The sequence below is a fragment of the Chiloscyllium plagiosum genome, chromosome 13 (assembly GCF_004010195.1).
Source record: "Chiloscyllium plagiosum isolate BGI_BamShark_2017 chromosome 13, ASM401019v2, whole genome shotgun sequence".
Taxonomy (NCBI): Eukaryota; Metazoa; Chordata; class Chondrichthyes; order Orectolobiformes; family Hemiscylliidae; genus Chiloscyllium; species Chiloscyllium plagiosum.
In genome coordinates, this window is record NC_057722.1 from 53,966,614 (window position 1) to 53,991,239 (window position 24,626).

The window sequence follows — 24,626 nt, forward strand, 5'->3', positions numbered from 1 at the left end:
AAATTCTTAGCAGTGTTCTCTACGTTTTCTTTTGTAGTGTAGGATCTTCCCTTCTCCCATCTTCCATCCCTCACAGGATGAAATTTTGGCCGGAAGCTTGTCTTATGCACCAACATGTACTCATCTGCTAATTCTGCTGCCCTTCTCACTTCCTGAACTTTCTGTTCCTCCACATGAATTCTTACCATCTCTGGAAGTGAGCTTTTAAATTCCTTCAGCAGAATAATCTCTCATAGAGCCTCAAAGATCTTATCTATTTTTAAAGCACACACCTATCGATCAAAATGACTAGTTTAATTCTTTCAAACTCAACATAAGTCTGACCTGGTTCTTTCTTTGTGTTTCTGAACCACTATCTATATGCTTCTGGTACCAATTCATAAACACTTAAACAAGCCTGTTTAACCTCATCATAATCTCTTGAGCCCTCATCTGACAGTGTGGCAAATACCTCACTAACTCTGCCAACTGGTTTAGTCTGAACTAGCATTAACCATAAATCCTCAGACCACTCCATCTGCCTAGCCAATTTTTCAAATGAAATAAATAAGGCTTTAACATCTTTCTCATCAAAATGTGGCAGAGTTTTGACATATTTGTATAAATCGCTACCTTCTTTTTTAATCTCCATCCTGTTAACTTGACTTTGTTGACTAAGTCGCAACTTCTCAAGTTCAAATTCTCTCTCTTTTTGTCACTCCCTCTCTCCATTTCTTCTCTCTCTCATTGCTCAACTAAGAACCGTCTATCTCTTTTTATCTCTTTCTCTCTCCCTTTCTCTCTGTTTGTTTATCTTCTCATTCCATTCTCCTCAATTGTAATTTAAGTTTTGCTACCTCTACTGTACTTGTCTGTTTCTCTGACACACCTAAGTATTTGAGTAACTGCCTTACAATTTCAGCTTTAATTTTGTCCTTGGTTAAACCCAAATCTAACTTATTTACTTATCCCAAAAGTATGGCATTTTTCTTTCCTTATAAACTGTCTTGGCAAATTTCAGAATCATCTTCAAATCCCAGAACTTCTTCAGCAATTTTAAGAACCAATTCTCTCACTTGTAATTTAATCAACTACAAGTCACCGAAATTAAACAAATTGCCTCACCTACGTTTTGTTTAAAGATCTAGGGCACTAACCTACAAGAGTTTAAATCTGCTGAGATTTTTTGTACCTCTAAATCTATTCAAATCTGTCTAAACTACTTCAAATCTTGGACAAAAGCCCCTAAATTGTCACGCCATGCGGTAAGTCCCCCCTGCTAATTTAAACCAGCAACATAGAAGATTCACCTCGTGCTGTAATCTGTTAAAAATCGAGGGAGCAAGGTCTATCCCAAAAGGCACTATTTAAAGTGAAAATTAACTTTAGTTTTTTTTAAAAAATCTAACAAGAATAATTAATAACAACCATTTACAACTCCTTTCTATAATCTACCTTTTATTTTCCCTTCCATAATATAGTCTGATAAAAAAACCCTATTAGGATTTACCAAAAAAATTCAAATTTCAAAACCAGCCACCTGTTGAAACTTCTCTTTGTATCTTCCTCTGTCTTCTTTTCTTCTTCTTAGGGATTTCTGTTTCACAGGTCATTGATAGACAAAAGTACATTTAAGAGAGCTATTCTCTGGACAGTCTGCATGTTGGTGGCTTGCAGTTCTCCCTCAACTGTACAGTTTTTCCTGGTCTTATGCCCCAAAGCATCAGATTATTCAAACTTGACTAGAGTTTAGTATCTTAGGGCATAATTTAAACTGATTGGCCAAATTTGAATTTGTTTTTGTTTCATAGCAGCCCAGGTAGTGCGAGCTGCTGGACCAAATTTTACATTGTAAATCTCCAGCACTCTGTGTGCTTGCTAAGTCCTTCAACTCTCTTAAAGGTACAGTACCCCTCACACCTTCATATCAGTGTACACGTATGTGAACACGAAAGGTTGAATCTTACTTTATTTCACCAAGTATGCTGTGTTGAGGTTTTTGATTTATTTGATTTATTTATTGGCATGTGTATTTTGTTACAAAATACAGTGAATAGTTTTGTACAGTCAGTTGTTATAACACATGTTTCTTCAGTGTGAATTGGTTTTAATGTGATTGAAGAATTTAGACCATTATTTGTAGAATGCCACCTTCCCCTAACTGCATCGGCTATAATGTGATTCCAGCCCCATTGGTTTAAATGACGTGGTTACTGTGCGATTTTCTTATAACGTGAGATTGCACAAGAATAAAACTACTGCGTTTATATCAGTCGCCACTCTCCACCCCTATATTAAAACAAGAAAAATAATCAGAAACATAGAATATAAGTGCAGAAAAATAAAGAAACAAAGATCAACTTTATGGTTCTTTTCGTTAAGTACTCAGCCATAGGTGTGGAGTGCCAGCCATGAGCCCCCTCGCCACACGATCGAAACAAGAGTCACCACTCTTCAGTGCCATCTCATCTTCATTGACGCTGCTGCCACCATGAGTCCTGGCTGGACTTTGCCAATGCGGCTGCCACCGAAGCCACTGGATCCCACAGCGGCACAAACCTGACTCTACTGCCACTACCAAGAGTCCACTCTGGGCCCACCTCGCTGATACAGTCACTGCTGATGCCGCCGGGTCTTGTGCTCGGCCCAACCTTGCTTCCGTCACCATGGGTCTGCTCTGGACGCAAATGCCATGGAGTACCAAAACTCCCCTCCACCGCAGCAGCCATGAGTTGGGGCTGGGCACACATCATCAATGCAAAAACCACCAGGAACCGAAACCTATCACCAGGGCCTCCAATACAAGCCTATGCTGGGCTCACCTCACTAATGCTGCTGCTGCCGATGCTGTCTCTGCTACTGAGCTCTTCAACAAGAGTTAAGTAAAAAGAAGAGAAAAAAAACAAAAAAATAGAAAATAAAAGAATGGTTTGGACTGAAAAGAGGACCTTGAGAAAAGCTGGACATTCAACCAATGCAAGGTGGTGAAATATGATTTTTGGGGAAGGATGGACCAGGTCAGTTGGAGAAGAGACACTAGCAATAAAGAAACTTGCAGCATAGCAGAGGGGGTAGGATCAGGAGGCAGCATCAGCAGGAAGGACCAGCAGTTGGAAAAACCATATTCTCAGAGGCCAGAGAATCTACAGAAACACTTTGTAGGACTCTTACTGCAAGGCCCAGTGAGCTTTTGTTGTATCTCATCCAACACACACCTCTTTGACTACCTACTCTGAATATAGTGCATCTTTCAGATTGATTCTATCACTTAGAATCATGAAATGCCTACAGTGTGGAAACAGGCCATTTGACCCAACAAGTCCACACTGACCCTCCAAAGAGTAACCCACCCAGACCTATTTCCCTACCCATACCCCAGACTAATGCACGTAACCTACACATCCTTGGACACAAAAGACAATTTAGCTTGGTCAATTCACCTAACCTGCATATCTTTGGACTGTGGGAGGAAACCCACACAGACACAGGGATAATGTGCAAACTCCACACAGAGTCGCCAGAGGCTGGAATTGAACCCAGGTCCATGGCGCTGTAAGGCAGCCATGTCTCTTCTTAACCTGCATCCTTTCCCAAACAACTTGCCACTCAGCAGATATCCAGTGAAAGACCAGGACTCTAAGAGCTCCTAGACAACTGTTTCAATCCAGCATTGCCCCTCACCAACACCTTCATCATGGCACAGCACCCACAAACCCATGGTGCCCATAGCATGTAGTTAGCAATGGCTGATATTGCCTTGTACATACAGCCAATCACATTCTCTTGCCCTAGTTGCCCGTTAATCACCTAGCAATACAATTTATCTGTCCTTAACTACATCTCATCTGAAGATTCTCGAGTCCACAGTATGCTTTCCCCTGTGGCCACTTGTCACCCACATCTTGCCCTTGTCTTGTTGACATAAAACACTGACAGGCAAGCATTTGGACAAGTTTAACCACGAGCGTTTGTCAGCCTGCAAAGGAAAATACTAAGGAGATGAATGCAAGTTACAGTTTGTCCCTCCAATGCCAACCAAATGCTGGCATCTTGACCTTGACAGCGCATGATGACCTTCTGCACTCAGCTTGCATCTGCTGCAACTGTGTGTCCATCAGGTCCGATTTGTCTTATAGGGTCCAATGCAGCTGAGAGCTGTCATCCACAGAGACGGCTTCGTAATTCACTGATCCCATTCATCCCCCTGGTTCCTGAGCACCTTATGACATCACTGAGTTGGCTGCTCCAGTCATGCAGAACACAGCACAACATGATGGGGTGGCATACTCTGCCTGGACTACACTGGAGGGCCTCTTCACACCGCTCTAGGGTCAGAATGCCCTGGCAACAGGACATGCACCAACTTTAAGGTGCTGACTTACCAACATATAACATCCAAAAGGCAGTGCGTGCTGTTTCAACCCACTGCCATCCCAGACACACCTCAACTATTCCATTTGCCATTGTGTTAATCATACTGACAAGATATACAACAGTAATGCTCCCCTCATCCCACAGCATTTTTAAACCTTCCACCAACAATAGCAGCACTCGTGCCCAGCATTTGCTTTGTTTAAAGATATTGCCACTAAATTGCTGCATCGTCTAAATGATATCGCTTGTTCAGTCGGCACCAATGGTATGGCACAATCCAGCTTTGACCCACATTTGATACATTCGTTCATTCGCTTTGCACGAATTTCAAATAGTTCAAGAAATGTAAGCAGATGAAATATAACTGGTGTGTCTCACCCCATGCTTCACGTATTTGCACCTTTGGTGTCCTGACATCCAGCAGACATGGATCCTGTGGTTTTGCCCATCAAAGTGACAACAACTTCCATAAACCTGCATATTGTCCAAACCATTTTTCAGCTGCATTGTGTAACTAGAGAACAGCAAGTGAGGGCAGGGGACACAGTCCTAGGGAGTGCTGAACAAAGAGACCCTGGAGTGCAGGTTCATAGCTCCTTGAAAAAGTGGAGTCGCAGGTAGATAGGATAGTGAAGGTGGGGTTTGGTATGCTTCCCTTTATTGGTCAGAGTATTGAGTACAGGAGTTGGGAGGTTATGTTGCAGCTATACAAGACATTGGTTAGGCCACTGTCAGAATATTGCATGCAATTCTGGTCTCCTTCCTATCGGAAAAATGTTGTGAAACTTGAAAGGGTTCAGAAAAGATTTACAAGGATGTTGCCAGGGTTGGAAAATTTGAACCATAGGGAGAGGCTGAACAGGCTGGGGCTGTTTTCCCTGGAGCGTCAGAGGCTGAGGGGTGACCTTATAGAGGTTTACAAAATTATGAGGGGCATGGATAGGATAAATTGACAGTCTTTTCCCTGGGGTCGGGGAGTTCAGAACTAGAGGGCATAGGTTTAGGGTGAGAGGGGAAAGATATAAAAGAGACCTAAGGGGCAACGTTTTCACACAGCGGGTGGTACGTGTATGGAATGAGCTGCCAGAGGAAGTGGTGGAGGCTGGTACAATTGCAACATTTAAGAGGCATTTGGATGGGTATACGAATAGGAAGGGTGTGGAGGGATATGGGCTGGGTGCTGGCAGGTGGGACTAGATTGGGTTGGGATATCTGGTCAGCATGGACAGGTTGGACTGAAGGGTCTGTTTCCATACTGTACATCTCTATTAGCATTACTCTGGTCACCTGGTACCCACCCCCTGAACAGCTGTGCCCACTTTCACCTTGCACATCCATTTCTAACAATTTCCCCAAATGTGGAGTCCAAACACATTGAACTTTGTCTCCAACAGCCCTTCCTGTCTCCAGATTCCCATCATTACACCTTAATGATGACCTTCCAGCTCCTCTATCGTCCTCCTGTGGAGACCACAGGGGTAGTCACTGCCAATAATCCCCTACTGCAGAGTACCAAGTTGTTCTGCCTCTACCCCATACACCTCGAGACTCCCCCCATGACTGTCCTTGTGTATATTTAAGGCGGAAATAGATAGATTCTTGATCAGCAGGGGTATCAAGTGTTACAGGGAAAGAGCAGGAAATAAGATGTGATGGGTGTCAGATAAACCATGATCCAATTGGATGGGGAAGGCGGCTTGAGGAGCCAAACAGCCCCACTCCTGTTCCTATTTCTGGTCTTTGTCTCACCTCCACAAATGTTTCTGTTTTCCAACCCTGTGCAGTCTTGACTGTCCCACCAAAGATCCTTAGACAGCACCTTCCAAACCCATGACATTTGGAAGGGAAAGGACAGCAGATCCACAGGAATACCACCATCTTCAAGTTTCAAGCTTCTTGAATATTGTTGGAACTATGCTCATGCAGGCAAGTGAAGAGTAATCTATCACATTCCTGACTCGTTCTTTGTACATAAAGAACAGGCTTTGGGGTGTCAGGAGAGTTTTGAATTAATTATGTATGGCCAGTATTGATTAAAAGACAAATCGAATTTCATTAATGGAATTTTTAAATGTAGAGTAATTAGTGAATATTGTCAAAAGAATGTTAATAAAACGTTTAACAAAGCACCACATACAAGACCTAGTTAAGAATATGGAGGCGACTGGAACGAGAGAGTCAGCATCAGATTGAATAAAAAAAATAAATTGCCCAAAGGACAGAAATTATCAAGTTGTGGTAAATGGTTATTTTTCAGACTGGAGAACGATAGACTGCACTCCCCAAGGTTCAGTGCTGAGACCACAGCTTTTTGACATACACAAATGATCTTTATTTTGGGATTGAGTAAAATTTCAAAATTTGCCCATTTACCATACTCAAGCTTGGCATGAGTTAGGATACCAACTTACTAGTTATAGATAGGTTACCAGTGAAGACAAGTGGTAGATGGAACTTAATAGAATGAAGGGTGGTGTATTTTGGTAGGAAGGACAAGCAGCAATGTAAACTAAATGGCATAGTTCCAGACAATGTGACAGGGACTAAGTGACATGTGGACCCTATGTACATAGATCTTTGAACTTGGCTGAAAAAAAAACTGATAGCATAAGGGAGCTTGGGTTTCACCGATGGTAACAAAACCAACAAAGTTATTCTAAACTTGGTTAATGCTCTGATAGGCCACAACTGAATTAAAACCTCCAGTTCAGTCACCAGGTTTTAGGAAGGATGCAAGGGTTCATGAGCAGTTTACTGAATAATTCCAAGGATGAAAATGTTAATTGCAAACTTAAATTGGAGCAACTTGGGATTGTTCTCCTTGAATATTACAGGGAAATCAGACAGAGGTGCATGGGTTTTCGTAAAGATACACGAACTAAAACTTTTTCAATAGCTGCTAGTACAATATCTCGGAAATGCAATTTTAGAGCGCAAGCCGAGGAAGACCTTTCGTACAAGTGGTAATGACCATGGAACATGCTACCTACAAGATTAGTAGCAGCAGAGATATGAATTTCTTGGAAAGGAATATGGACCAGCACTTGGAGTGGTAACTTGGGAAGGTTACAGGAATGGAGGGAAAACTAGACAAATTTGATTGCTCTCAAGGCAAGAAAGGCATTGGCTCAATGTACCAAATGTTTTTTTCTCCTTTGTTATAGTGATTCTCTGGCTCATGGATGCAAGTATTTCACTAGGAGTAAACAGTTTTCAATGGAATGACGAAGGGATGTCAGACCAATGTATTAATGAACGATGGTATTATTTAAAAATTAGATTGTGTACCCTTACTAAACATGCACCTCTATCAGATTCCCCTGTAATATTCAAGGAGAACAATCCACGTCGCTCCAATATCTCGTAACATTTCAACAATGATTACCCATCACTAAAAGATAACTGGCCATTCAACTGTTTCGTGTAATTGGCAGAACATCCATGATTACACACAGCTCATTAGTTAATTTTGCTAAGATGTCCAAAAGCTGGTGCACAAATAGATGCAAGTTCTTTTTCAAGAATCATACCAAATAGGGAAAAATGGATGTCAGTGAATATAAACTATATAGGGGAAAATAGATTGTCTGGAACAGCTCAAGAAGTTGAAAGATCTAGTTGTGGGTTGAATGATCACCTCTGGTTTTAGTAACATTCAGTCATGACAAGAAAAAAAATGGCAAATCTTCAGATATCAGTGTATACAGAATCTGGTGACAGTTGAATGTTTGTAGTTAGAAGTCCAGATAGGAGGTAAAATTTCCAACATGGCACAAGACCTTCACAGCATGGCAAGTGTGTTCATACTGATGGGAGGTTTGAGTCAAATCACTGAGTTAAGTGGACAAACAGTGCATCCATTTCACCAATATATTATTGACATGTTTTATCATCCACCTTTGACTTGAATTCAAATAAAAGTCAAAAATGCTTTTATGCAAGAGGACAATAATCAGCATATTGTTTGCTATTTTAAACTGCTATAATTTTTCTATATGACTAACACTCTTCTCACATATTTATAACTGGAGATAATGGTCTCAGAAAAACAAAATTGATCAGTTACAGCTATGAGGGGAAAAAAAACTTTGTTCACTCAAAGGGTTGTGGATTTTTGTTTGAAATTCTCTATCTTAGGTTTATGACAAGCCAGTTGACAGCATAGTCAAGGCTGAGGTCAATGACATTTTGAATGAAGGCAATTGAGTGATATTGGAGATCAGACAGGAACATGGGTTGAGGTCAAAGATATGCCTTAATTTTGCTGAATTACAAAGTTACTCAATGAACTAAATAGTTTGTTTCTTTTCCTGATCCTATATTTTAGAATGCCCAACTTACAGTGCACCATGAGGTTAGTTCTTGGAGATCCCAAATGGGTTTCAATTCTGCCCATTTGCTTGTCTCAAACAGTGGTCCTATGTGGCAGCTGTGAAGACATTCCAATCCATTTCATATCCCTTCCATTAGAAATCTTCAACTGAAAGGGGCAAGCAATCAAATAGCAGTGAGTTAGAGTGTTTAAAAGATCCAGGCAAGTGTTAAATATTTAGATGATGATTTGTGGGGTTACTGAAATTGTTTTTTCAAATGACTGGCTAAATTGAAATGGGAAATTCTGTAGGTCACAAAATTTTCACAAATACTGACCAACATTTGCAGTTCATTTTAGATCTGTTGCAAAATAGAGGAAGACATTAATAACCTTACAGAATGGTTATGTAATTGTATGAAGTCAAACAGCATATTTCTATGCTGTAAACATCAAGCAATCAAAAACATTGTTTTTAAAACATTTTATTGAAGCACATATGCAAGACAGCCAAACAAATTAATCTTTCACCAACAAACATTTTTGATCAATTTGCTAAATAATACAATTATCACAGTTTGAAACTATACACAAGTGCTCTACTTAACAAAAGAACAAGACAACTAAAAGTTTGCAGAATATTTTGCAGTAGCAAAAAGAGCAAAATAATTAAAAGCCCAGCCCAAATGGGAACATGTGATTCAGTGGATAAGCAGACCAAACAGAATATCCAAAAGCATCGAGTGCTTGGGAAATAATCCCTAAAATAACTGTGGACAATCTGAACTTTTGGAAGAGTATTGAGAATGCATATTAAGATAAACATGAGAACCAAAGAACTCCCATAAAGTTTACAGAAAAACAATTTCGCTATAATCTTTGAAATTACAGTACATTTCCATGAGTTGCTCATACCATATTCTGGATCAGCCCAATTGATTTGTTTCAAACAGAAATTACAATAAGTTTCTTCTCTACATCACGTCTCTTCCATTGAACTTGGAGTTAAACAGATCTGTATAAAGTGGATGGTGTCTTTCACATCCTTGTAACCCAGAACTGCATTGCACAATAGCCCAGTTCATGGTCAGAATATATTCAGAACAAAATTTAAGTGGCACTAACTGGGAAAGCCATCAATATTGATTAAAGACATACTAAATGAAGAACTTTCTATTCTCTTTATCGAGTGAACAGATTCTGACCTTCTGTGAGAATTTGAGACACACTGGCTCTAGGCTTTTTTGCTCTCTTTGCCCTGAGAAAAGTGCAATAATGGTGCATCTCAACGATGGAGTGCACACACTATCAGGTTACAATGCCATACATTGGAACACAACCTACTTATCAAAGCCAAAGTGCATAGTTGCAGATTATCAAAGCCAAATGCTAGAGAATCCACGTGTACAGGGATAATCATGGTTTTTAAGCATCTAAAGGCATGCTGTTTACCAGCACAGATGCATGGTAAGCTTTCAGGATTGACCTATTGGGTTACTGATCACTGGGTAAGTGGGATCAGTTAGAAGAATCTCAGAGACAGATGCACTTCAAAAGCTCCAATTGCAAGCTGAATTAGTTTGTCGACTGAACTGCAGGTCAGCTAGTTTCAAAAGCCTTCTCGAGCATGAGTGGCCCAGTCCAAAAGTTCTGTTACAAGGCTGGAACTAACTGAATAAGCAGCTCCAGTTAATCCACTCCAAAAAATGATAATGTATTAACTGAAAAGCATCAGTCTGAGCCATTACTCCAATGCTAGTAGGCACCAGGAGCTCCTTACAATGAAATGGTTTGGTAGAAACAGCAGACATTATAAGCCAATATCGACCAGTTAAATGTGAGAAGCTTCAGAAAAAGATCATGAAGTCTCAACAGCAAATTATATTAAAATAATTACAATAATTCCATACTGGAAGGAAGGATATATGACTTATTATCCACTTTGATTACTGCTGCTCCACAGATTTCATCTTCCTGCTCCATATATCCAAGTAACAATTACAAAGGGGCCTATAAATTTTAAAGTAATTGTGAAAACATATCAGCACAAGGCACACAAGGTCCTTATACAAGAGATCACAAACCAGTTAAGCTATAATACACATAAGCAAATAAAACATGATAGCAGTTGATCATAAGCACACAATTAGCCCCACTGATATTCAGATATAATAGTTAAATTATGGGAATCCCTGTTCCCGATAATTTTAATACACCTTGGGTGAAACATATGGAAGTCACTGCTTCCGATATACACCTTGGTAGGCAAAAACTACCTTATTTCATGACATTATGGAAGACACTGCTCCCGATAATGAGGTTGTATTCTTGTAGAAATGTCATAGGCTTTCATTTCTTAGTAGCAGATGCTGCTTTCTGATTGTCGACAGTATAACCGTCATAATTATGGAAGGCACTGCTTCCGATAATTATCTTATTTTAAAAAAGATAAAACACTATTTATAGTGAACTCTGTCACTGATAAATAAAAAAAACAATAAATATTTCAGTGCTGATTGGTGAAAACAGTAGTGACGTGATAACTGGGCTTGACAGATACATAGTAACCGTAAAACGAAACCGTTGGTGGTTAAATGCAGCAAATTCAATTGCTATTTCATCATCGCCAAAAGTTTCTTATCAGACAATTTAGATGCTCATTTTGATGCTCAAAATGATCAATTGTAAGCACATAGCCCTGTCACTTTGGCCAAAAGTCTAGATTAATAAGCAGACAGCAGTAAAGTACTAGAACAGGTGTTAAATGGATTAAGACGACTAAGCCAAGTATGACGTTTCTGTTTGTCCACTAGTTATGGGCTTTGAATGTGTTTGCAAACCCCTACACCAGTAAAGTTCAAAAGATTATCAACTGATAAACTGGTTGTACTAATTAAATTTTAAAGTCTTTAAGGCAGCTTGTGATTTGACAAATTATCCCTTACTCAAAGTAGAATTTTGTTCTTTGCACAATAACTGACCCAAACTATCTTCTGGAAACAGCAAGATAGTCTCCATTTTACAAAGGGACATGCCATTTAACAAGCCATCTCTCATAACACAAGTGTGTTTTAAATACAGTTAACACAGATGAACAAAGGATTACCTTATATACTGAAGTCCAGATAATTGTAATGAATTACTTACAAGTACTGCTATTGTATTGATGCTAAGCACATCAAACAATTTCCAAACAACTGAATGAAACTGAAATGTGAAAAAGGAAACTTTCCGAAACAAATACAAACTATACAATTCCTGTACCATCTATTTTTGATCATAGTTTGTGTGTGTTAAGCCATATGGGTTTGTGAAACATGTTTCTTGACACTGAACAATTATCTAAGTCAAACAATCTAATCTGATGAGAAAAGGCACTAAATATTACAGACACCCTACTTAAAAAATGATGGATTCAAAAAACAAGAATCTACTATTACTTAGGAGTTTTGTAAAACTTCTCAAGAATTAAAATTCCAAGCGAGAATGCAAATGAATTATTGATCATTGAAAACAAAAATGTAGATAGTTTGCCAAAGGTGTGATATAGTGATGCCTTGATTCATAAAGGAATGCAATGAATTCTTCGAAATTATCTATTTTCCCTTGCTTCAGAGTAGCACTGAAACTTAGTTTATTAGACCAAAGTAAAGACCACTTCTTCAAACCCAGTGAGTAAATTGGAGATTAATTACATGCATTTTGTTTCAAAACAAAATTTTGCTGTCTCAAAGCAGAGACTAATTCCTCCAACAAACTGAAAGGGATTCCTTTCACCTATACTAATTCTGCTTTATGCCGGTTTATTTTCAAAAGTGTAATCACTAGCATTTAGCATGATGGAAGTACTGTTGCTAGAACAAAAAGGTTTACTTTATATTAAAATGTTCAATGATGCCATTGAATAACATGATTAACGAAAGTTTAAATCAACCTATTTCTCACCATCTCCTCAATCATTTCAATTTCCCTGGCTTAGATTCAATTCTTAAAAAAACTCTTCTCCACGGAGAAACCAACATAAATTTATTTTTACACTGAATTAAAATACTCCTGTTTGTTTGCTTATATCATATTACCAGCAGCTTCTGTGCTATGCTGCTCCAAGGAGAAATGTCATTATATTCAAGATGCAGAGAGGTCCTTGTTGTCCACATGGAATGCTCAGGAGCATAATCCATCACACAAAATGTCTTAGAAGGAAAAGCTTGACGGAACCTCAAAGGTTTCATCAGCATCTTGCAATGAATGACATAGCTGCAATTATCTAGGAAGGGGGTGGTGTTGGGGAAGAGAGATAAACAAGCTTATTAAATTGCAAGACAATTTGAAAATCTCTGATCTCCTAACTCAGTTTGTTTCATTACAGTACTCTTTATGCTGGAGATATTTGCATATTTCATGTTAGCTTTTATTTCTTTGATTTCACATCAAACTGCTATCTATCTTTATACTGGGGTGGATTAACTCAGTTGGCTAGACAGCTGGTTTGCAATGCAGAATGGCACTAACAGCATGGGTTCAATTTCTGGCTGAGGTCACCATGAAGGTACTAGATTCTCAACTCACCCATTGACCCTCAGGTTAAACTCACCTCACTCACTAATAAGAAAGCAGTTCTACAGCCCTCTGGGAATATGGTGACTTTACTTATTTATTATCTCCTGCTTCCCCATGCACATTCAGTTCAATTTAAAATATTTCAGAGTTTTAAAGTACTCCTTTGCTCACCATAAAACAACGCAAGAACAACATATCAGTTATCTATGAAAGCACATTTCACAGCTGCTTCTACATTGGTCTAAGGTGGTACTTGAACCAGACTTAAAATGTGTAGTTACTTCACACAAAGCGCTACATCCAAGAAAATTAATTTGCCAAAACTAGCTGCCAGAAAGACATGGTGAAAACCAGTCTTTCCAGGCTGCTGTTTTAAAATGAAGAGCAAACTTGGACTGTGTTTTTTATTGACAAGAGGATATCCGCCAGATGCACAATTTCTGTTCACTGAGAACAAGCAAACCAAGTACACTAAGGCTAATGTATAAACAGCTTAAGTGGCAGCATTACAGAATGCAAAAAGATTATAGATAACAAATACAGCTGAGATATTACCACTTCCTCCACACTGTTGGAAGAGAATGTTCTTCTAAGGCATCTGAATACACACCTGCAGGTTTATACTGGTAAGCAATTTTGTGACTCAGATTTTGTGCAACAGAAAAGGTTTGCATTTTAAGAAACCAGATGCCATATATCCAAATATGATTTAAAGACAAGTATCAATTAATCCATACCAGAATAGCAAAACCTAAGTGACAAGTGCTAAGGCTAATATATCTCAGCATTTTGAAACTAAAAGTGATGCTTGAAGCCAAACCAGGTGAAGGTCTGTATAAGTGACATGATCAGAAATTATTGCTGCTGGTCCACACTTCTCCACCAAGTGCATTGGCTGCTCCCTGCACAGTCCAGGTAGCATAAGCCAAGTCGTTACGAGTCATATTGAAATCCACGAGTTCAGGATTCACCCTCAGAAGTTTCAGCTGCTCCACAATACCAGCAAGGGTATGGTTTCCTTTGCCATATAGCAGGTGTCTATATGGACAATTATTTATAGACACATAAGGAGAAAGAAAATTGTACTCCACCTGTTAGAATAAATAAAATTATTTGTTTTAATTTATTCTGCAGTCAAGGATAGAACATGTTATTTGATTACCACAATTCATTGTTGCATAACTGGTTTGATAGATGAGAAAATCTATTTCGGCTGCATGTGCAAATGAATGTAAATGGGGCTTTACACAGAAGGAAGTGGGCCAAGATCTATTCCATTCCTTTTGACAAAAGCACTAATTTCACTCTGAATGAGCATCAGCTTGTGACGCAGAAGTGACAATGTCTTCCTCATTGGTCCACATTTAAATTGAGTCTATACTGTCACCAAACTTCAATTTAAATGGTTGCTAGGCATTGAATGGCAGTAAGTGTCGCTTTTAGCAACATATTGCAATAGAAACTAAAAGTCATTCCATCCTAGAAGCCTGTTCTGCCACACAGTACAACCATGGCTGATCTTCTACCTCAATTCCATTTCTCTGCTGTACACCTTATTGCTCAATGCACATAGGTTTTTGGATTCTATCACATGACTGATTTGGTTGAATAATATAACAGCATGCAGGGCAGAAAATTAAAAACTCCATACCCATAGTGAAGAAATTTTCCTCACCTTAATGACAAATGCTTATTTTGAAACAATATCTATAGTGCCAGACTCCTCAGCCAGGAGGAGTATCCTTCCAGTATCTAAACAGTCACGCTCTTAGAATAATCTATATCTTTTACTGATATTCAACACCTTTTTATCAATTATGAATTCTGTTGGCTTTATCAGCCAAGTTTGTGCAAACTGCCATTTTTGTTCTTGGTTCTGATATTATGGACAAGTATGCTTCCCAATAGAAACCATAATGATCACAACGAGGACAGGTAAGTGGGGTGGCCAATAGGTGCTCCAAGTCCAATCACCAGTCTATCTACATTCATAAAGCGTTAGATACCTTTACTAATGCAGATTTCTCAATATAATTGTTTGAAACTCAAACATGAGAATGTTTGTCAGGGTCTGATCAACACCTGGCTGATCAAAAGCGTACACATTGTTTAATCACCTCCACCTTGAGCAAAACAAAGCTGGAACAGATCAAAATTACATTTACTTTTGGAGCTTATACACAGCAAGGCAGCAAAGCATAGAAATTTACCCTCATAATTCGATTGTTGTAGGTTCGACAGAGCAACACATCATTCATATCAGAACTTTCAATCTGAGAACGCAGAGTATTGGCAGCACGGTAGAAGTCACCACGAGCTGAAAACAGCCATCTCATAGTCAGTCCACGTTCCTGCAGGAAGCAGTTTTTACTTTAGCTTCAAGACTAATTTTCATTGCATAACCTGAATTTTCTAATATTTTAGGTGGGAGCATGAATTTGTTGGATTGGCTCGATATATAGTCATATCTGTTTTTCGTGTAAAAATGGTGTGCACATGTTCAAGTGGCATAGATGAGCAAAAAATGTAATACATGTAACAAAGTTTACTGAACACTGAACGAATCATTTGTTATACATGTTTAATGATTTGGAGCTACATAATCCCAGAAAGCACCTACTTGGGAAACTAGATTTGGTCTTTAATAAACTTTCCAATTCCATAGCCAAAAAGTCAACCAGTCTGCCATGTGCATGACATCAGATGCACAACCTATACAAGATTAAAATTGGCAAAAAATGTGAAGATGATGCAAGGTTTCAAAATAATTGAGTTTGGTGAGCTACATCTAATAAGACAGTACTGAGAGCAGTTCAGGATTCAAATTGATTGCAAATAAATGCTCTCATTAGCACAATTTGAATTTATATACCAGCCTCAGGCCCAAGTGATTTCCAATTAATTACACTGCTAACCACAGGCAAACACAACAGTTATAACAAATAATTGCAATGTCTCACAGCAGTTTCAATTGTATGAATTATCAGATAATCAACGAAAATAAAAAACCTTCAAACAATAAAATACAAGACTCCTCTGCACATTTTAATAACTGCCACAGGGCAGCTCCCTTTTCTAGAGTCTCAACTAGTGTTTCTTGAGGAGGGCTGCTGTCCTGACAAGGCAGCTCTCTTAGCAACTGGACTAAAACTCTAGCATAAAGTACATGTTCATTCATAATAGGACTTTCTAATCAAACTTCAGATGTCATTACAATCCTCTGGTGGGGAGGATGGATGCGAATCTGGCTCAGAGGTAAGGGCACTACCACTGTGCCACGAGCCCAACAGTAGCTTTTTTCTCCTCTCTGCTGTAGAAATCCTTGATAAGTGTGCAATTTTAACATTAATGGTACTTGTTATCTAACAGCTCAATTTTTGCTTCAATTGTGGCAATTGTATAGTTTATACTTCTGCCAGACTCTAACAGACTAAAGACTTTACATTTTTTGTTTACCTGCAATTCTGATGCATAGCTTTGAATGTCAATAATATAGCCAGACAAATCACTAGCATACTTCTGGTAATCGAGTGGAAGTTGATGGTGATGGATTAGCTTAATCACAGCAATCCCGACAACTTCTGCCATGGCACGGGTTACAGTCTCCAAGTTACCATTAGTAAACTTGAAGAGAGTATTCACTGTGTCCTCTTTTGTATTGTATGGGTAATTTTCATCCTGCAAGCAAAAAGACCAGTAAGGAATTTTGATCATATACACAGACATCTAGTGTTGTGGCTCTGGTTTCAGTTAACGGAAATTAGAATTGCACACCCTAAAAGTTATCTGAAAAAACCTGGCCATTTGATCTCATTCAGTGATATCTTATCAGGTATATCAAATTACAGCAATTTTCAGAAGGTGTTGATAAGGTGCCAGACATGAGGTGAGTCCATGGTGTTAGAGGTAGTATATGGCCATCAAGAGAGGATTAGCTAACTAATAGAAGACAGGGTTCGGTTAGGGAAGGCATTTTCAAGATGGTGGAGAAAGTGAGGTCTGCAGATGCTTGAGATCAGAGCTGAAAATGTGTTGCTGGAAAAGCGCAGCAGGTCAGGCAGCATCCAGGGAACAGGAGAATCGACATTTCGGGTATAAGCCCTTCTTCAGGAAAGAAGGATTCCTGAAGAAGGGCTTATGCCCGAAACGTCGATTCTCCTGTTCCCTGGAGGCTGCCTGACCTGCTGCGCTTTTCCAGCAACACATTTTCAGCCCGCATTTTCAAGATGGCGACTTGTAACCAGTGGTGTGCCACAAGGATCAGGGATGGGGCCACAATTATTTATGATTTTCACTGAAGACTTGGACGAATAAAGTGACCAAGCTATAGATAAGCTTATGGGGGACAAAAATAGGTGGGAAGGCAAATGGTGAGGATGAAACACAGAGTCTGCACAGGGGCTATAGACAGGTCAATTGAGGGGACAAAAACTTGGTAGATGGAATAGAATGTGGAGATATGGGAGGTTCTGACAGATTGAGAGGACGTCGCAGGGTGAATGCAGAAATGTTGTTTTCCCTTGAGGGAAAGCCTCGGACCAAATGGCTTAATCTCAGAACAAAGGGATCAACATTTAAGACATAGTGAGAAGCAATTTCATCTCAAGAGAATCTGTAAAATTCTTTACCAGAGGGCAGTTGAGGCTAGGTTATTAAGTATATACAAGGCTGAGATAGCTTTTGAATCACTAAGGGAATCAAGGTTTATAGGGAAAAGGTAGGAAAATAGAATTGAGGATTTTCAGATCAACCATGATCTCATTGAATGGCAGAACAAATCTGATGACCTCCTCTGCTTCTGCCTTATGGCCTTAATTTTCTACTGAGGACTCTCCAGAAACCATTTAGCAGACTAGTGATCGACCGTTTAGAATGAGTATTTAAGTCACAGCCCATGTACGTTCTCAAAGTTACTCTGAACAGTGCAATAGATTCACGATCCTAAAATGAGAAAATAAAATCAACTAGTTACAGCATTAATAGTGAGCGCTCAGCCCATCACATCCAAGCTAGCACTATGGAGCAACTCAGTTGGTGGGGCACTTCCCTTGCCTTTTCATTGTAGCCCTGCAAGTTTTTGCTTTAGATAATTCTTTCTTCATTTATCCTTTGCCATGGGCTTCACTGGCGAAGCCAACATTTAATGCATTTTCCTAATTTGCCCTAGAAAGGCTAGTGGTGTGGTGCCTTCTTGAACCACTGCAGTCCCTATCGTGCTTGAACTGCAATACACTGTTAAACAAGAGAGTTTCAAAATATTTACACTGTAACAGTGAAGGAGCTACTATCCAATTCCTTTTTGAAAATTAATTGAATCCAGCTTCACCGTGTTTTCACACTGCATTCCTAAATGCACACATTAAACTGTTAATACCTGGCCAAAATAAACCCAAAAAAACTTAGAGCAGAATCTCATTTTTGCAGGGTTTAGCTCCTCAAGTTAAGAACTTTCAGGGGTGGGTGCACAACATATCCCACCCACAAATTAGATTAGATTACTTTACAGTGTGGAAACAGGCCCTTCGGCCCAACAAGTCCACACCGACCCGCCGAAGCGCAAGCCACCCACACCCCTACGTTTACTCCTTACCTAACACTACGGACAATTTAGCATGGCCAATTCACCTGACCTGCACATCTTTGGACTGTGGGAGGAAACCGGAGCACCCGGAGGAAACCCACGCAGACACGGGGAGAATGTGCAAACTCCACACAATAAGTAGCTACTATACAACTCAGGGGAAAATGTATCATATACAAGGCAATTGCCTCATCTATGCACTGAATGATGGACACCAGATGGTCCTGTTATCTTATTTACTTTGCTAAGACTGTCTGTAATTTTCTGAAAATAGAACTTAAAAACTATTGTTTGCAGAAATAGACATTATTGCTAACATTGACAAGCCCAGGCAGATTACTTCTGAAAGTAATTTTTATTGCGCCCCAAATCCCTCTTAAGGACTACAACAAAACCCTATAGCACAATTTGCCTCCACTTCTAGGACTGATGCCAGTAAGGATCCATCCAAAATACAGAAGTTAACACCAGCAGAGTAAATTACGCAGGGAAGTGAAAATTGTGCTCCATTCCAGATCTAACCCTCAATGCTTGCCAGCAATTTCAGAATCCACGTACCTTGGTAAAACTGAGTCCCATAGCTGGAATCCCACCGATTGCCAAGAACGCGTAAACACTAGTATCCATTGGAATTGGTCGCAAACTGTAAGAGACAATAATTAATTTGTAAAAGAATGGTTATTGGAATTGGTAATTTAGTTATTTTCATCGTAGAGTGGAATTTCTGATCAGATTTTACTCATTTTGTGTTATGACCTCTGAAACTCCGTTTTTAAAAACTTACTTTATTAATGGATCTCCTAAGGCTGTGCTCGCAGCAAGATCAGCTCCCTTGAGCTCACCTCATGCAAACATTTTTCCTCCAGCCCTGACTTCTTCCCTCCTTCTGGATCTTGCTGTCTCAATATCTTTGTTAAAAAAAAATCACAACACCAGGCGATAGTCCAGCAGATTTATTCTGAAGTATTAGCTTTCAGAGAGCTGCTCTTTCATCAGGTAGCTGTGCAGCAGCATAAGACACAAGTTACAGCAAAAGATTAGTGTCATGCAACTGAAACAATATATTGAAGATTTGTTCAATATATTGTTTCAGTTGCATGACATTGTGATCTTTTGCTGTAACTTGTGTCTTATGATCCTGCTCCACAGCAACCTGACAAAGGAGCAGTGCTCCGAAAGCTAGTACTTCCAAACAAACCTAACTATAACCTGGTTTTGAGAAGTTTTTTTTTAATTTTGCCCATTCCAGTCTAAGACCAGCACCACCACATTATCAATACCTCTTGTTTGAAAAGAACATGCATGGATGGCAGAGTTAAAGATACTTATGACTCAAAACAAAAACCCTCCAATACTGTGGAGCTGTTATAAGAAAAAGTCATGCAATCTTAACAGCAACCCTGGTCATTATACGGCCAATCTCCTCAACCATGAATCTCAAAGCAATTTTTAAAAACTTGTCCAACGTGTTATTGTGCAAATGTATCGGTGAAGAATGTTGGATAAATGGCTAAAAATCTGTAAAGTCAAGATCATTCAGGGAGGGGAGAAAACACTAATTTAAGCAAATAGTATCTAAAAACTTACACTGCTTTCAGCCAGTCACCGGCACCTGCTTCAGCCATTTCGTAGATAGATTTATCTGGTGATAAAGGGCTTTTTACCTGTTTGGAAAGATTTACACAAACCATAGCAATATAGAATAATTTAACAAAAAGATCAAGGGGTTTAATTCTTATTTCTTAATGTAAACATCAACTCAATTCCAAAAATATCAGCATCTGACTTGATAAAAATGACATCAAGACTAGTGAAACAACACAACCAATTCAGACGCATCCTTGCCAATATTTTAGAAGAATGGAGTCATTATATCACAGACCATAACATAAAAGTGTCTTAGATTCTCATTTGGTTAATAGTGTACAATGATCCAGGTTCAGAGAACCAAATTGGACATAAGGACTAGGGCGGAAAAATAATAGGCCCCACAACATTAACGACCCTGTAGGATAGAGTTTCGATCAAGAAACAATGGAAGCTTATAAGAATGACTCTGCAATAATCATGGGGGATTTTAATCTTCACATACACTGGACAATCAAATTACCAAAGTAGCCTGGAAATGAGTTTAGGTTCAACTTTGCATTCAAAAGCTGCTTGGAACAATTTCTGGAACCAACATGGGAAGAGGTTATTTCAGACATCATAACGTGCAATGAGACAGGATTAATGAATGACCTCAGGGTAAGTTATCATTGAGGCAAGAATGATCATAAGGAATTTCTTGCTCTGTTTGAAGGCAAGAAACTTAGGCCAAAAGCCCCATCTTAATTTTAAATTCAATTGTAAGGTAATGAAGGCAAGTTAGCTAATGCAGAGCAGAAAAAGTAGCTTAAAGGAAAGATGGCAGCTAAATCAAATGCAGAAATTTAAAGATAACATTTCATAAATCTCAAAATAGCTATTCCATTGAGGGGAAAAATGAAATAAGCATGCACTCTCTGTGGCTAACAAAGTTAAGGATGGCATTAAACTGGGCGGCATGGTGGTTAGCACTGCTGCCTCTCAGCACCACAGACCCGGGTTCAATTCCCGCCTCAGGCAACTGTCTGTGTGGAGTTTGCACATTCTTCCCATGTCTGCGTGGGTTTCCTCCGGGTACTCCGGTTTCCTCCCACAATCCAAAAATGTGCAGGTTAGGTGAATTGGCCATGCTAAATTGCCCGCAGTGTGAGGTGAAGGGGTAAATGTAGGGGAATGGGTCTGGGTGGGATGCACTTTGGCGGATCAGTGTGGACTTGTTGGGCCGAAGGACCTGTTTCCACACTAAGAAATATAATCTAAATTAAAAGAAACAGGTGCACACTGCTGCAAGAATTGTGATAACCCAGAATTCTGAAACCATTAAAAGGATGGTTAAAAATGTGACAAAGAAACTAGAGTATAAGAGAAAACCATCAATAAATGTAAAAACAGATTTTTAAAAAATCTTTTGCAGGATGAAGGCATGTTGACATTTACAGACCACAACAAGCCATCTTCTTGAACTACTGCTGGTTACCTTGGTGGCAATAGGTACTTCCGCAATGCTGTTCGGAAAGCAGTCCAAGATTTTGAACCAGTGGTAATGAAGAAACAGCAATACGTTTCAAAGGAGGATTGTGGGGGGCTTGGAGAGCAACTTGCAGATGATGCATCTGCCACCCTTGTCCTTTTAGGTAAGGGATGTCACTAGCTTAGAAGGTGCCAGGATGAGTTGCCGCAGCTTATTTTATGAATGATGCACATTATTGCCACTGTGTATCAATCAAGCTGACTACTTAATCCTGGATGGTGTTGAGTTTCTTGAGTGCTATTGGAGACACTCTCCACTTCCCTGGGTGAGCATTTTGCATCACATTCTTGACTTGTACATAGTGGGCAGGCTTTGGGGAGTCACTCCTGGCCTACTCTTTTAGCAACAATATTTAGCATGTACAGTTTAGTTTGTCGCCAATAGTAACCCCCAGAATGCTGGTAATACCATCAAATAGTAAGCAGTAATAGTTTTCCTCTCTTGACTGAAATAGTTATTATCTGCCACTTGGGTGGCATGCATCTTATTTGACACTTTCAGCCCAAGGTAAAAAACACTGTAGAGTCTTATTGCATAAGGCAAGAGACTATTTCAGCATTTGCAAATGTCCTGAATAGTGGTGAATATTGTGCAATCTTCAGCAAATATCTCCACTTCTAACTTGTATTGGAGTGAAGGTTGTTGGTGACACAGCTGAATACAGTTGGGACAATGGCACTGCCCTGGAAAGCTCCTGTAGTGATACCCTTGGACTAAGATGACTGACCTTCAACCAAACTAAAAAGTGCAAGCAAGAGCGAGTGCGTGCAGAGAAATTAAATGTTGCTCCCTTAAGAGAGCAAGGCTGTGGAATAAAAAAATTGGCAAAAGGTTTGTACAAGTATTTTATATCAAAAGCATGGTAGGAGACAAACAAAACATGACAAGTAAGAAATCTAGAGCCAAAAAGGGACAGCAGAACAGAATAGAGGAAAAAGTATCAGGAAAGCTAACCGTACTCTAGGTTGACAAGTTCTTAGGATCTAATGGCTTGCATTTTCAGGTCTAAAGAAAGCAGCTATAAAGATTGTGGATGCATTGATATTAATCTTTCAAAATTCCAGATTGTGGAAAGTGGTCATCAGATATGAAAACTGTTAAAATACAACAGCACTATTCAAGAAAGTAAGTAGAAATGGAAATGAAAACAGTATCAGGACATTTAGAAAACCAATAAAATCACAAAATGCACAGTTTTTGGAAACGAAAAACTTGCGATTTGTTTTTAAGACTTGCGAACATAACAACCAGTGTGGATAATGGATACCAGATGATGCGGTGTATTTGGGCTTTCAAAATGCATTGGATAAAGTCCCACATAAAAATTGAGTTTTAATCAATGCGGAGTTAAGCATATGGAGACAACAAGAAAGTGGAATAAGGTCTCAATCTGATCAGGCATGATCTCATCAGACTCAAATGGGCCAAATGGCTTACTCCTGATGCTATTTTGTATGACAATTAAAAACTCAAAAATGTTTCAAGAAATGAAGTGGGTAGTTTTAGTTAAGAACGATCAACAGAAATGTTTAGTGGTAATAACATCTCTTTACAATTACTGTGGTGTTCTATGAGAAGTGTACTGTAAAAGGTATCAGAGTAATAATGAAGATTTAAATAGGAACATCTTTAAACAAAATCTCCGTGGCAGTCAACATTAGCATTTCTTAAGATATGATAACCTCAAGAACCCAGTTTTTAAAAATCTTCAGGCAGAAACAGTCAAGGCTTTCAGGAAGTGTTTAATGACAGTTCAGGTCTTTTGAACATAGTGGACGCGGTGAAGTTATTAATTAAGTACACTTTAATCAGCATTAAAATCTTACCATGGAAATTGTTTCTCGAATTAGATTATGCAACATGGAACTGCCAAATATTTCGAAATTTGTGCCTCCTGGAAAAGAACAATGACTCATGATTGACTTATTTCAGAAACCTCTTTCAGATAATATTGAAATCTATTTTAAGATTTTCTTTAAATCAATTCACTGAAACTATTTATCTTGGAATTTTCCTGGATGCAGTTTCCTTCTCGCTGATAAAAATTCCTAGCTCTTTGTTCAAAAGCGGTTCATCCCATTTACCCTTGCACTATTTACAGAATCAAATGAGGAACAAACTATAACAAAAAATAATTGAACAATAACTTTGCACTTTGATTACAGAAAGGCTTCTTCTGGGATCTCAGACATCATAAATTTGGTACCTCAAGGAACCAAAGATCTGAACTGACACCAACCGTTAGAATTCGTATGCCTCCACATGTTGAATTCAAACGTTCAGGAGGAGCTTATTTCCTTAAACTTTAAGATTCAAAAAATTTTAAAAATTCACAAAGCTTGTAGGACTGCATAGAATAATGAAATTAAGAAACTGTAAGACTTAGTCAACTATAACATTTGGTTCCATATAGATAAAATATGCTTATGCTGGACATATAACGCCGCATGTGTCTCCGCCCCCACGCCGATCTCCACGCCTAACCCCGCCCCCCCGGCGAGTTCCGTCACCTTGCCTAACCCCGCCCCTTCGCCGATCTCCGACTTCATGCCTAACCTCGCCCCCACGCCCATCTCCGTCACCACGTCTAACCCCGCCCCTTCGCCTATTGCCATCACCACGCCCGCCCCCACGCCGATCCCCGTCCCCGCCCCCAGACCTAACCCCGCCCCCACACTCAGCTCCAGCCCCACACCAGGTCC

At 39.3% G+C, this 24,626-nt stretch overlaps 1 protein-coding gene across 1 annotated transcript in view; it reads right to left on the reverse strand.

Annotated features, from left to right (window-relative positions):
* Positions 1-9,134: 9,134 nt before the first annotated feature.
* Positions 9,135-24,626, reverse strand: part of LOC122556042 (transferrin receptor protein 2-like) — a 28,458-nt gene continuing 12,966 nt past the window's right edge. The window contains exons 6-11 of the mRNA XM_043702437.1: positions 23,751-23,818; positions 20,394-20,470; positions 19,365-19,449; positions 16,682-16,903; positions 15,436-15,576; positions 9,135-14,316 (exon numbers count right to left, since the gene is read on the reverse strand). Of these exons, the coding sequence (XP_043558372.1) occupies positions 14,074-14,316; positions 15,436-15,576; positions 16,682-16,903; positions 19,365-19,449; positions 20,394-20,470; positions 23,751-23,818 (836 nt within the window). The 3' untranslated portion in view covers positions 9,135-14,073. The remainder of the gene's footprint in view (positions 14,317-15,435; positions 15,577-16,681; positions 16,904-19,364; positions 19,450-20,393; positions 20,471-23,750; positions 23,819-24,626) is intronic.